Here is a 12559-nt window from a genome sequence, read left to right as displayed (position 1 = left end):
TATCTCTTTTGTGCCTGCAGGTTTTGCTTCCTCCTTAAGCCAAAGCCCTTCTTTACTGATATGTAGCCTGGATATATCTCTGCTCTGAACTTATCCCAGACCTTTTGACTTCAACTGTTTCCTCATGCGCAGAACTGAGTGAGACATTTAAAAGCAAAAGAAATACTTTGGATAGCAAGACACAGCTTTGCCTCTTCAGGCTTCTGAACCCAAATTCAAAGTTCAGATATGAAAGAAATCATTTCAGCTCTCAGAAAATGCTGTGGTCAATTTAACACCTCATGATTGTTCCATTCAGTTGGACACTCCCTGTGAAGGAGCGGACACTCCCTGTAAAGGAGCTTTGGGGTGGGGAGAAGTGATCTGCCTCTGCCTGGCTCTGGAGGCCTCATGTCCCCCCCATCACCCAGCAGCAGAGTAAACACTGCAGGTGGAACAAGGAGTCAGTGCTGTGCTCATCCTTACTCCTTTAAGGCCTGTTAGGAACACTGAGCACACCCTGTCCTGAACAATTCCTTCACCCACACCTCACACCAAATCACATATTTGAGACAGGTTTCCCAACCTACAATATGTCAAGAAGTCTTTATGGCAGTCTCAAGGTCACATAGCCAGTCTGAAATAAGTCCTAGCAGATTCTGGAAATCACCATTCTTTCTTCACTGCAGATAGAACTATAACAATTGCCAGGAAAAGTTTCCAGCAATTCTAGGGACCTCTGGAATATCTGTGAAATTATTTCATGTTCTTCTCCCAGTTCCCAGTCAGCAAAGGGAGCTTCTGGGCACAGCAGGCTTTTTTTTTTTTTTAACAGATCTTAAGAGCTGAACAAATAAAAAATTATGTAAAAACTGAAACAGAAGTTACAGCATCATCATCATCATCATTCATATATGGGAAGTGTTCTTTATACTGATTGATTAATGCAAGTGTGAAACCAAATGCATGTGCTTCCCTTAGGCTAGTCATAGGGACTGAGGAAGCAACTTCCATGGTTCACATAAGTGAATTTCCACAGTTCACTTACTCTCCCAGAACTTGCCTTGAGGAGACACCATTTTCCTCTGCTGTTTCTCCACAAGACTGACACTTTCTTTGATAGAAAAGAGGACAATTATACATATTCCATCACTTTACAAGCATGTGGTGATTTATGCGCCATTTCAGATGCATTCTGGCTCTGACAGCACATTTTGGAGGCATCTACAAGATGCCTGGACAGGGCTTTTCAGATTCAAGTTGTTTTGATGACATGGAGCATGGTGTTCATTTAACTTCAGGTGCCCAAAAGCTAGGAACCTAATCCCAGATAGTCACCTAGATTCCTGTTGTAGGCTCTGGAGACAGAGAAGAACAAGCAGAAGGTAATTTATCCTGTTTGACAGGACACATGTGTCTGAGACCTCCCAAAGCCCTCATGTGTTCCCATTGCCCAGCCAGCCTGTATTGCAAGCTTAGAATGCATGCCCATACCCTCAATAATTAAAAAGGGGTGAGATGGGTCTTGCCCAGAGGACATGGTGGCTTCCTGAGGAATAACTGCAAGCAAACAGAACCCTTAAGTCCCTGGCAGGACTTCTGCACAAGCACTGCTGGCTGCCAGATCACGTTGCAGGTGTGACTGGAAGGTGTAATGAGTGCTGGAGCAAACGGGAAAGCCCCACAGCTCCTTTGTATGTGTAACACAAAGGGGGGGAGCAGACCCAGGCAGGCAGGGCTCCTGGGCGCAGCACAGACCCACCTCTGTCCATGCTGTGCCATTTCAATGGCTCTGCGAGCAGGAACTGGGGATCCACCATCTGTCACGCTGAGAACCTCCATGGATTTCCTCTCGGGCCGCCGCTTCCCGTGCCTGTTCAGCATTGGGGAGTCCACGCGCTTCCTGGGGGGATCTGCCCGGAAACAAAGCGCTGTCAGCTCAATTCTGCTGGGACTTACCTCACACACGTGGGTAAAATGCTCTCTCCACAGTTTCACTCTCACACCTCCCCCACAAAGACAGATCTCTTCATGATGGAGGTGGACATTTGTTCCAAATTTGCAAGCATTAAGATGTAACTTGCAATCCACCTGCAGAGAGAAGGAGCCCTGCCCCTGCCCTGAAGGTATTGTGAGCACTGCAAAATAGAGGTTCAGCTATACCACAGCTTGCAGAAATTAGCTTACAAAGCTGGTAACAGTAATAACAGGATGATACAAGGTGACAGCACGAGCTATAGCACAAGCTGCTAGGCAGAGCATGAGCCATCCAGGGATCCTGTGTATGTACCCAGGTTGCTAGAGCTTGCCTTCCACATCCCTGCCAGCCAGATTAAATGTGACACAGGAACAGGAGTACATTCAGAATTGCATTCTGCTCTGAAAGAATACCCTTTTTTTTGCATCTTTAAGATTAGATTTCAGGCTCTTCCTGCTGATTTATATTTTTCCTCCTTCAGAAGCATTACAAATTAAACAGGCTTGTCTACCTGAGACAAATCTTTCAATGAGAGCCACACCATACAGCTTTTACTACTACAGCTATACACATTTTATTGTGTAACAATTGTATGAGGTATCAAAGTGCTACTTTAGCTTTGCAGAGTGAAAACTGAGGTATAAGAGATATTTAAAGATATATAAAAGATATATAAAGATATATAAGAGATATTTAAAGGCAATTCATTCCTAAAGATGTTGACAAACATTTACTGAGGTTCTGAGGAGTACTTAAACTGTTCTGAGAAGAGTCTTTAGATGCCAAAATGCATTGCAGAAGGTGACCTGCCAAATCATCCACCTCTTCATGGTGAAGCAGGGAACCAAATACAGACCTGCTGAGACATTTTATAGCTAACACCACACATGGCATCAAAACAGTATAAAGGAGAAAGGCAGAAAAAAATACAGAAGGATTTTCTTTCCTTTGCTTGGGCTATTTCAGTTCCCTGCCTCTATTTATAGACACGTTTTTAATTTTAGTGGGGACCACTTGTGAAAGAAGGCATCCTTCACCCCTGCTGTTACAAAGGAGCTCACAGTGCCCAGTCCTTAAGGCTTCCTCTTCTGCCAGAATTCCTGTGCAAAACCAGAAATACCACACTTGACAATTCTACCTGTACTGCCTGCTCTTTATTATCCTGCCCTCACACCCACTATGTACTCATTCCTTCTCTCTTTCTAACATCATGTTTTTTAGAACAAGATCTCTTTGAGGCAGAGCTTATCCTTGAAACAATGAGCATAAGCTAAGATGGTTCAATGCAAATGGATTAGTGATAACAACTGACCCCATTACAGTATAACCCAAGTATTCTTTGTGTTAGAAGTAGTAATATTCCACTTAAAAATTAATTAGATAAAAAAGTGTAGTTGCATCTCACTCCATTTCAAACTCTATCCAGCAATAAAAAGATAGTAGAAAACGGTATAGGCAATGACCTCCAGATAAGAAAAAAACAGAGTGCATAAAGCTGACAGAAAAACAAAGGTAGATAAACCAAATAAAGCATTCATACTGTGTGACTTCAGCTGCATATGTGTAAGTGGTCAAAAGTAATCTGGGACAAGGTTTAGATATTTCAAACTTCTGCTTCTTCAAGCAAGTTCAAAATATGAGAAAGAATTCATGCTACAGAGCAACTGGTGGTTCAGGAGTGTATCTACACCATAGTAACACACATAACAAGGATGTTCAGTGTATATATAACACAAAATGGATACAAGTTTTGTAGCAGGATACCAGACATAAAAAAGGAAAGAAAAATAGAGCAGTTTAAAAAAAAAGGAAGAAGGAAGATGAAGAAAGCATCAAATGTCAAAAGAATGGTGATGAATAAGCTCAAACAAGAGAAGTTAAACAATAAAGAGAAAAAGCCAAGAAAAATACTTTATGAACAGATATTTTAAAAGTCAATTTGATCCACGAATGTTCAAAACAGGAATGGAAACTCAGCCAAATGACATTTACAAAAGTGACATGCCATTTTCTTGAAAGCTGGACTTTAAAACACAGCAAAGAAGAAATTTGAAGAGGAATTAGCTAAAAACTTGAATGACAGTCTTTTGTACAGCCATCAGAAAGAGAAAACCTGAGAGAAGGACATTAGCCGGAGGGGCCATGAGGGAATCAACAGAAAACTGAGGAGGAAAAGGATATTGCTAACAAGCTAAATGATTCTATTGTATCAGCCCTTTCTGCTTAAGATGCTGGAAGAAATTGATTTCTAATCTATATTTTAAGTTATCAAAGACAGACAATAAGCAAAAAGAGCGGGTGGTGAAATGCATCTATAAATTCAGGAACAACAATTCACAAAAGTTGGATGGAAAATACATCCAAAGCTTGCATTAATGCGGTTGAGCTTCTAATAAAGATATTTGATGCCTATTTAAAATTGGCTACAATCCTACAGTACACATGGCCAAGAGTAGCAAGTATTGTACATAATTTTTAGAAAGGTCTGATTAAGAAATGACAGGGCACCACCACTGTCAAGGCTAAAGATACTAAAGAATTATTTATATACACACCCATCCTGCCAAAATTACTTAAGTGGTGTCATACAAAAGCTGTAGAAGATTTTGCATAAGCCCAGGAACTAAAAATAGGAAAATTCCCAGTATTTGCCCTTCTCTTCTTTAACTCTCTGGACATGGTGAAAAAAAAATCAGGCCATAGCCCAGTGACAGTGACAATACTGGGGATGCCTTTTCCTTTTGCTTCATATCAGAAAAGCAAAGCCACTCCTAAGGATTTTTACATGTGAAGATAGAATCATATAGGTAATGATCCAATTATAAATCTGCCTTCTCACAGAAGGTGGGAAATAAAGGTTCACCTTCTGAGTTTGGATGAGGCATCTCTATCTTCTGTATGTATTCTGGCCCAAACTTTTGTTCTCTGGTTTATTAAGAAACTTCACCCCATAAAATCCTTCTTCTCATGGAGACATTAGTTGACATTCATTCTTTTTACTGAGAAGTTTCTCATTCCCATGTTTTAACGTAAAGAAAATGGAGCTGCATGTGAAAAATGTTGGAAGTGGCCCTTCCTTGGCTCTTGGAAGAAACTTCATACAGCTGGAACAGACAAAGGGACACCAGAAGAAAGGGCAATCTGTAGCTGGCCATATTTTTACCTGTATCCATTCTTTCTGAGACTTAATATGCCAACAAAGATGAAAAAGCAAAATACTCTCAGATGCTTTTTTTTTTTTGCAAGAGCTCAGACAATACACAACTCTCATGAACATGGTTTCTTCAAGCTGCTGTTATTAAACTGTTACTTGTTCTCTGCTTTTCTTTGTTTGTGCAAGGCCATTGCTAATGGCTAATGATGATATTCATCAGACACATGACTGCTCCTAATTAAACCTTGCCCCATGTTCTCAGAGATACTGCTGGGAACAGAGGACGTGGAAACCCCCTGTGGAAGAGGAAATACAAACACTCAAAGAATAATGCTCAAATGTGTGGGTGAGGCACATAGATGCAGTCAGTGTTTCTCTGTTAGGAAACATTTTCACTCCCTGCACAAAAAAATACAAGAGTGGATCATAATATTTCAGTTCAAACCATGAAAATACTCTGGCATGTAGAAGAGGTATGCACTGCATTTAGGGCGTAGCTACATATTCACTTACATGCGGGGTTTGAAGATTCTAGAGTCACCTTGTTTCTTTTCTTATGACAAAAGCATTTCTAAAACAAGATGATGCTGTCCTTACACGGCAGGATAATCAGTTTGAGTCAAAAGCTGATTAGCAGAGTGCTAGATGACAAACTGCAGTGAACAAGGGGCTTTTGACCACAGGACCTGCAGCTGGCACAGCTACCCATCTTCATCAGGATCCCTGCTAACATGCTCTCTGTAGCTCCATCCAAGTAGGAGTTTAAAATTGCTGTGCTAACTAAGAACTTTCATCTCTTCTCCTGTAGAAGAGATTTCCCTGCAAAATTATAGGACTTGGAGCCTGGAACTTGGATAGGTTAATAATTCAATGAAGCATTAGCAAATGCTGTGCAATATAGCACTGCCCTGAAAGCTCGTGAGATTCCAGGCCTTCCAGTGAAAATAAAGGGCACTTTGCTTCTAGTCTTCAAAGTGCTCAAGTACAATACCTGAAAATCTCCACACTTCTATGCAAAATTCTGTTTCAGATAATTGCTAGAAGTGACTAATCCTTTATTAAACTTGTCTGCACATCAAGACTCCCTTATATAGTTAGCTCCTTGGGAAGCAGTTTTCCTGTTGTCTGGATTAGTGGTGATGAGCAGCATCCTAAAAAACCAATGAATAAATAGGAATAAAGTGGTATCACAAGAGCTTTGTAAGGTATGTAATCTTATTGTGAATTAAGCTTTTAAAATCTTTCGAAGTCTAAAAACATGGGAGTGTGATTTATGTACTATAAAACAGCTAAGTTATATGATTCATACTTTCAGCAGTGCATGTATTCACTTACAGAGAAGAGAATGTGCACATATATAACTGCAGAGGGATGCAGCTATACAGTTTCTTACTAACTGAAGTCCGTGAGCAGCCTTCTGCAACACCACACTAAGACTTGTAATTAGAAAATTCTGCCACTAGATTATATTGCTAAACCTCATCTGCCTGCATAGAGTCAGCCTGTGTGTTCACAGCTCATTTTTTAAGATCCCATTCAAGACCTACTTGGATGTTTCTGCTCTGTGAGACAGGCATGTCTTGAAAGATGAAGCCTTCTAGTTTAACCACAGAACAGACCTGCCTGCCCCAGGCTGAGGATTCTCACCAGTGCTGAGTACACCATTTCAGTGGGAAGGTAACAGCGATGCTAGGGTTTGGGGTTAAATTAAAATAAAATCAGAATCTAAAAAAGAAAAAAGTGAAGAGGAACTAGTTCAGACAGGTTTATGGTGACTAAGGTCATATCTGCAGTACCTATTTCATTTCTAGGGGGAAGATCCTCATCTTCATGACTAGGATACCTCTCCTTCCGGTCAAGCAGAAGAAAATAAATCATTTTTTCTTGGTTTTCTCTGAAAAAAGGAAGAAAAAAACCCTTTTACATTTGAGAAGAAAAAAAAGGTCAACATGTACATAAAACTTTCTCATCAAATGTACAGTCACAGTGACTCTAAATGAGCTGGAAGTGGTCATAACATGTACATGACAGCTAGATACACAACCCAGAAAGCTATTCAGAACCTTGCTGTCTCCAACAAGCAGCTAGTGAGGAAAGGAAAGGAAATAAGATTCCCATATTCCACAACCCGGAACAGAGGCACAGACAGTCAAGGTTATGTGTCCCCAGGAAGTCCAAACCAAGAGTGGCAGCCAGACAGGTCTCCTGAACCTCTTAAGTGCTCTTTCTACCACCTGTCCCTCTTAACACCTCAGGACTTAGGCATAGGTTTGAAATAAATAAACATTTGGAAACAAAAGCATATCCAACACAAACATCAGCAATGATACTTCCCCATGTGGACTGTGCAGCCCATGTTCTCATGAAATGACCTGGCTTGGCAGCTAGGGAAGAAATAGCACAGTGGCTGCATTGCTGGTCAGGCTGTGAGCTTCTGATCCGTGGAGCAAGAAAGGCTCAGTGCTCACTCCCATCACCTCACCAGCAAATGAACTGCCAGAGGGTGAGAAGTTCTTACCAGTCACTCAGAGAGAGAGAGAGACATGAGTTAAAGTGCTCTCTGCCTCTCCCCAGGTTCATAAGCATCCCAGCCCCTGGACACCCAACTGATATGAAGACTGAGCAAGTGCTTACTCTTCCGACAACAAGTCCTGTAAGAGTTTATTTCGGTCACGGAAGCAGCCTAACGAGTGCATGCTATCTAACACGTCTGGATCAATATCCTCCAAGGAAGGCAGAGAACGAATCTGCACCTTTCGAGGGATTGGTTGCTCTGGTTCTGGCTCATTCTTACCCCCTCTGCAGAGGAAAGAAGATGAGAGAGAGAAAGGGGGAGGGAAAGGAGAGAAAAGAAACATGAGTCACAAATGAACCCATACTCTGAAACACAGCCTGCAGCAACAGATTGAAACAGCTTGCTAAATTCCCACTGAGAGACCAGAGCTTCCAACCAGACAGATATTATTCTCATAAGAAACTGTCACGAAGGCTAAGACTGACCAGCAGGTTGTGGATTTGGGTCTTTAATGAGAAATGTCTGTGTTCAGCCAGCGAGGCAATAGGAACTTCACTTACCAGTGCCCTTGTAATAGAAGCAGCTGTTCAGCATCCTAATGCCAAACATTTATAAAACACTACATGTTTTCAGAGATTTTGTCTCATCAGCTGGCCAGACCTCAGACTATCAGGCTGAAAAGTACAAGCTGAATGATTCCCTTTCAAAGAAGGAGCTCTGAACAAACCATCAAAAGAATCTTTTTCACCAATTCTGATTATGACCGGCACTGCAGCAGTTTCTTTCATTAACACTTCCAATGTGATTAAGAGACCTCATGCTCAGGCTCCCACTTGACACACTTTAAAGGGCTTTGGGGGAAAACCATGCTGCTTAATTACACACCCAAACATGACAATCTCTGCTTCTCTTAAGACATGCAAATTTGAAAATTTTGGCTCAAGTGCAATGCCTGAGGTCAGTGGCAGACCTAAGAACACACCATTAGCAGTAGAACATATTACTCTTTCAAATGTAGTTAACACAGGCTTTCTGCACAATTATCTCATCCCATTCACTAGGCTCAGGAAATATTGATTATTCATTGTAATTAAAGGCCATGACTGCAAGAAACAGGTCAAGGTGTCAGGGTATATCTAACTGACTAATGATATGTATTGCAGATATCCTGAATATCCTTTGATTTTATTTTGGAAGGCAGTGAGCAATTAATGTAAACTCTATCCACTCAAAGAGGTGGGTTTGGTGGTGGTGTCTGTGTTTTGGTTGGAGAAATTGTCTACTCTGAACCTCTGCTATTTCTCAATAGCTGCTTCATGCAATGTTGAAGTTTCCCTGCTCCCAGCATGGACAACAGCAATCAGGAATATTTCAACTGTCACCATTTGCTGTTTGTAGGGGCTGTGTTTGGACTAGAAGAGATCCTTCTTTTTGATGCTGGAAAAAATAAGGTGGCCACAACTTGTGAATTTGCTCACACAAGTTTAAAATGTTCCTGACTCAATGTAAGCTATCCAAGTATCTACACAGAAAAAGGAGTTCCAATCCAAGTGTCCTTAGTTTTTCTTGTGTAAGTTAGAAATCAGCTCTGGTAAGTTCATATACATGAGCCCAAGGTCTCAGCCAGTGTACCAAAAAGAGAGACCATACACCTTAAAAAGAGCCAATGCAGATTATCTCCTCTGAGGTAAGAAAGCAATACTAAATCAGTGTATCCAGAATAGGACAGTCACATGCTGGGACAACCACAGGAGATTGCTGAGTGCTACTTGCAATTCATTTTTAAGCAAGAAATGCAGTTGTGAGACATCTGCTCTGTTTGCGGGACATCACTTGCAAAAAGAGTCCTCAGAAATGTTCATTTTATCTTCTTCTGAAGCAGTGAGAATGTGCTCAGCCCTACCTGGATGTCATGGAGTCAGCCTCTGGTGTTCATTACATGGGTCATGACAACATGGGTCGGGATCCCACCTCTCTTACAAGGAGCACTAACACATACCCTTTCAGTTTTACTCAATTTAGTAAGTAAACATGGAGGACATAAAATCTGCTGCTACTTGGGATTTGTTCTTGTGTGTTAAACCACTAAAACACAGCTTCTGATGGCTCCTTTGAGTCTTGCAGAAGTGAGACTCTGCAATGCCACCATGGTCCTGAATCTAAGGGCTAAACTCAAAAATCCTTGTTCAACTAAAGAAACATCTTATTCCTTCTAAGAGGTCACTACTCCTACCTCTTAGAATTAAGATCAAGCTCTCAGAAGGTAATAAGCAATGATTAGTTCATAACCTTGCACTATTAAATCCAGTGATGAGCTTGTCATTAAGATAAATTCTTGCAGGATAGACCTTTGAACAGCAGCTGAGTGTTTTTGCTTTTTAATGATCTACAGTTCACTTCTGAAAAGTATTGACTTAATTAATCATTCGTGTTACAAGCAGATGTCCTTAAGGTAATTAAAAGAGATTAAAAAGAATTATTGTCTTTGAAAATTTCCAGGAAACTTGGGTTTCCCATTAGCTGCGTTTGTCTGAATAGAATCTACAATTTTCTTTAGTATCAAGTCAGCACAGGAGCCATTTCTAGAGAGCACAGCTTGCCATCCTCCCTGCACTCCAGGGTGGCATTTCCTTATGCCCTGCACCTGGTCAGCCTCAGACACAGTCAGGAATTTTCACACTGCCTCATCAGGTACAAGTAGAATCTGCAAAGAGGTGTCTTGTCATTTGGCAGCGCAATTCAGAGCTACAGGAAACGAAAATCACCGGGTCTGGGCTGTGATTGGCATGACTGCAATGCCTGTTCCATTCTCAGTCTAGCAGAGTGACAAATTTGTTGCATTGCAGCCCACACAGACATCAAACAATGTCACACAGTGACTACTGCAAATCACATTTATTTTTTTGAAGGCCCACATGAATGTAATTGCTGCTTTAAAACCCACCCTCTTTTGTGATGATTGGTGGATACAATGGCTGTGATTCCTGATCAGGGTGGACTTTTTCAGTCTCTCCATGAAATTCTCTCATGAATTTCACCAAGATGCCCATTTGCATCAGTGCAAAGCAAAGCAGAACCAGTACATTTATTCTTTTTCTTGATTTAGCAAGTTGGTACCTTCACAATTAAGGCAATATACTCAATGTTACAGGAGTGGGTATTTACCATAATAGGTAATTTTATTTGCCCTCTTACTTTATTAAAAAATGTGAAAATAACTGCTGTTTATTTTCTGGTTTATGATAATCTGCATTTGAGGTAAAAATAAATTATTTCAATTAAAAAGGCTTGAAAAACCTCACTGAATTAATTCGGGTGGGAGAGCAAGGACTGGAGGTTGCTGAGGAATGGTTTCACTTAGGTTTCTTTCTTCCTTTTTTAGCCTTGTGAATCATGATTTCAACTTTCAAGACCTCTTTCTCTGCCTGCCTAAATCTGCAATTAAATCTTTTCTTCAGTTTTATAGTAGCCTCAATATTTATTTGAAGAATCAAGTGAAACCGCTTCAATGTTCTGAGTACAACTTTCAGGTCAGTAACCTATAGATGACAAAGGATGAAGATTTTACATAGAATAGTAGATAAAATAAAGAAAAAAATTTAAGAGGTGAGCAAAACAGCCATAGGATAAAACACTACACCCCCTTCTCTGTCAGCATGAGTATTTCCAGGCAAAATAAATGCAAAGAGGTTGTGAAACATTACCAGATGAAAGCAGTTGAGTTTTGGAGACGGCAAGGTTATTCACTGACTAAAATTAGCCACAGGATGTTAACCTCCTGAGGTTAACCCATGGCCAGTACAGAGAAAATGAGAAAGAGACTCATTAAAAAAGCTATTTTGAGCAGAAACTTCTTTTCAGGCAATCTGAAGGGACATTTGGAAGAGCCTTTCTGCACTGACTACCCCGGGAGTCCAGAGGAGACTTGCTTTTGCAAAATCCAGTTTCTACTTCTGAAAACAGCCTCAGATGCAGTTTACGGAGTCAATTATTAAAAAGTCTGACCTTCATTGAGAAGTACATGAAAGTGTTCAAATGTTTATGTCTCCAAAGGAAAAAAAATTTCAAATTCTAAATATAGACTAAAGTAATGCACACCTGCACAATTGCATATGTGAGCCTGGGACAACAGTCCTTCAACAAGTGAAAAGTTCCAGGCAAAAATCTTGAGGAGGATAAAAATAACAATATACATGATCAATGACTTTTCCTTTAATTTCCAGTTCTGATAAAAGCCTGGAGAGTGTCAGCTGATTTCACTCCATGAAGAAACAGTGGGAATTATCTGTGCAATCTGATGTAAACACCATTTACTTCTGCAACTGCTAGCAAGACCTTATGGGAGGGATTTTAGAGATTACAATTAGAGATTTCCCCACTCCATTTGTTCTATATTTACCCATGAGAGTTTAAAAAAAATAAAAAAAGTATGTGTAGGAAACCTCCAGTACTTCTTTGGTTTAAAAAGGTGCCATGTCTGGTAACTGAAGAGAACATGGAAAAGCCATGGGCAGAGTGCTGCCACTATTTCAGGTAAACTAAGGTTTTTGTAGTTCCAATTTTTTTTCTTAACTATTCAACAAAACCCCCTCAGGTCCTACTGAAGTCATATAAATCCAGAGGTGAACATGGCCCATAAAATAGAATTAGAGAAAACAAAACAAATAAAGAAAAAGTGGTTTTGTTTTTTTTTCATGGTGACAGGCTTATATATCAGTTCACATCATCCTCAAGTACTTCTCAGGAGTAATGACAGGATTATGAAGGTAGGACTTTGCTTATCACCCACCTGGGAAATGTATCCAAGCATAATTTCCTTGTTTATGATGTGAAATATTCTCCTTAATTTGATTAGGATATCATAGTAGAAAAAGTTTATTTACTTAGGCTTCTTGAAATGCTACTAAGGCTACACAAAGAGCAAGGTCACTTT

General features: G+C 40.4%; 1 protein-coding gene across 10 annotated transcripts in view; it reads right to left on the bottom strand.

Annotated features, from left to right (window-relative positions):
• BRSK2 (BR serine/threonine kinase 2) overlaps positions 1-12559 on the bottom strand; it is a 304344-nt gene that overhangs the window by 47978 nt on the left and 243807 nt on the right. For all 10 annotated transcript variants that reach the window (XM_058027269.1, XM_058027271.1, XM_058027274.1 and 7 more), the window contains exons 10-12: positions 7746-7910; positions 6908-7005; positions 1742-1892 (exon numbers count right to left, since the gene is read on the bottom strand). In XM_058027269.1, coding sequence (XP_057883252.1) covers positions 1742-1892; positions 6908-7005; positions 7746-7910 — 414 coding nt within the window. The remainder of the gene's footprint in view (positions 1-1741; positions 1893-6907; positions 7006-7745; positions 7911-12559) is intronic.

Source organism: Melospiza georgiana, chromosome 6 (genome assembly GCF_028018845.1).
Source record: "Melospiza georgiana isolate bMelGeo1 chromosome 6, bMelGeo1.pri, whole genome shotgun sequence".
Lineage (NCBI taxonomy): Eukaryota > Metazoa > Chordata > Aves > Passeriformes > Passerellidae > Melospiza > Melospiza georgiana.
Note: the sequence above shows the minus strand (reverse complement) of the source record. Positions and strands in the feature narration are given on the sequence as shown.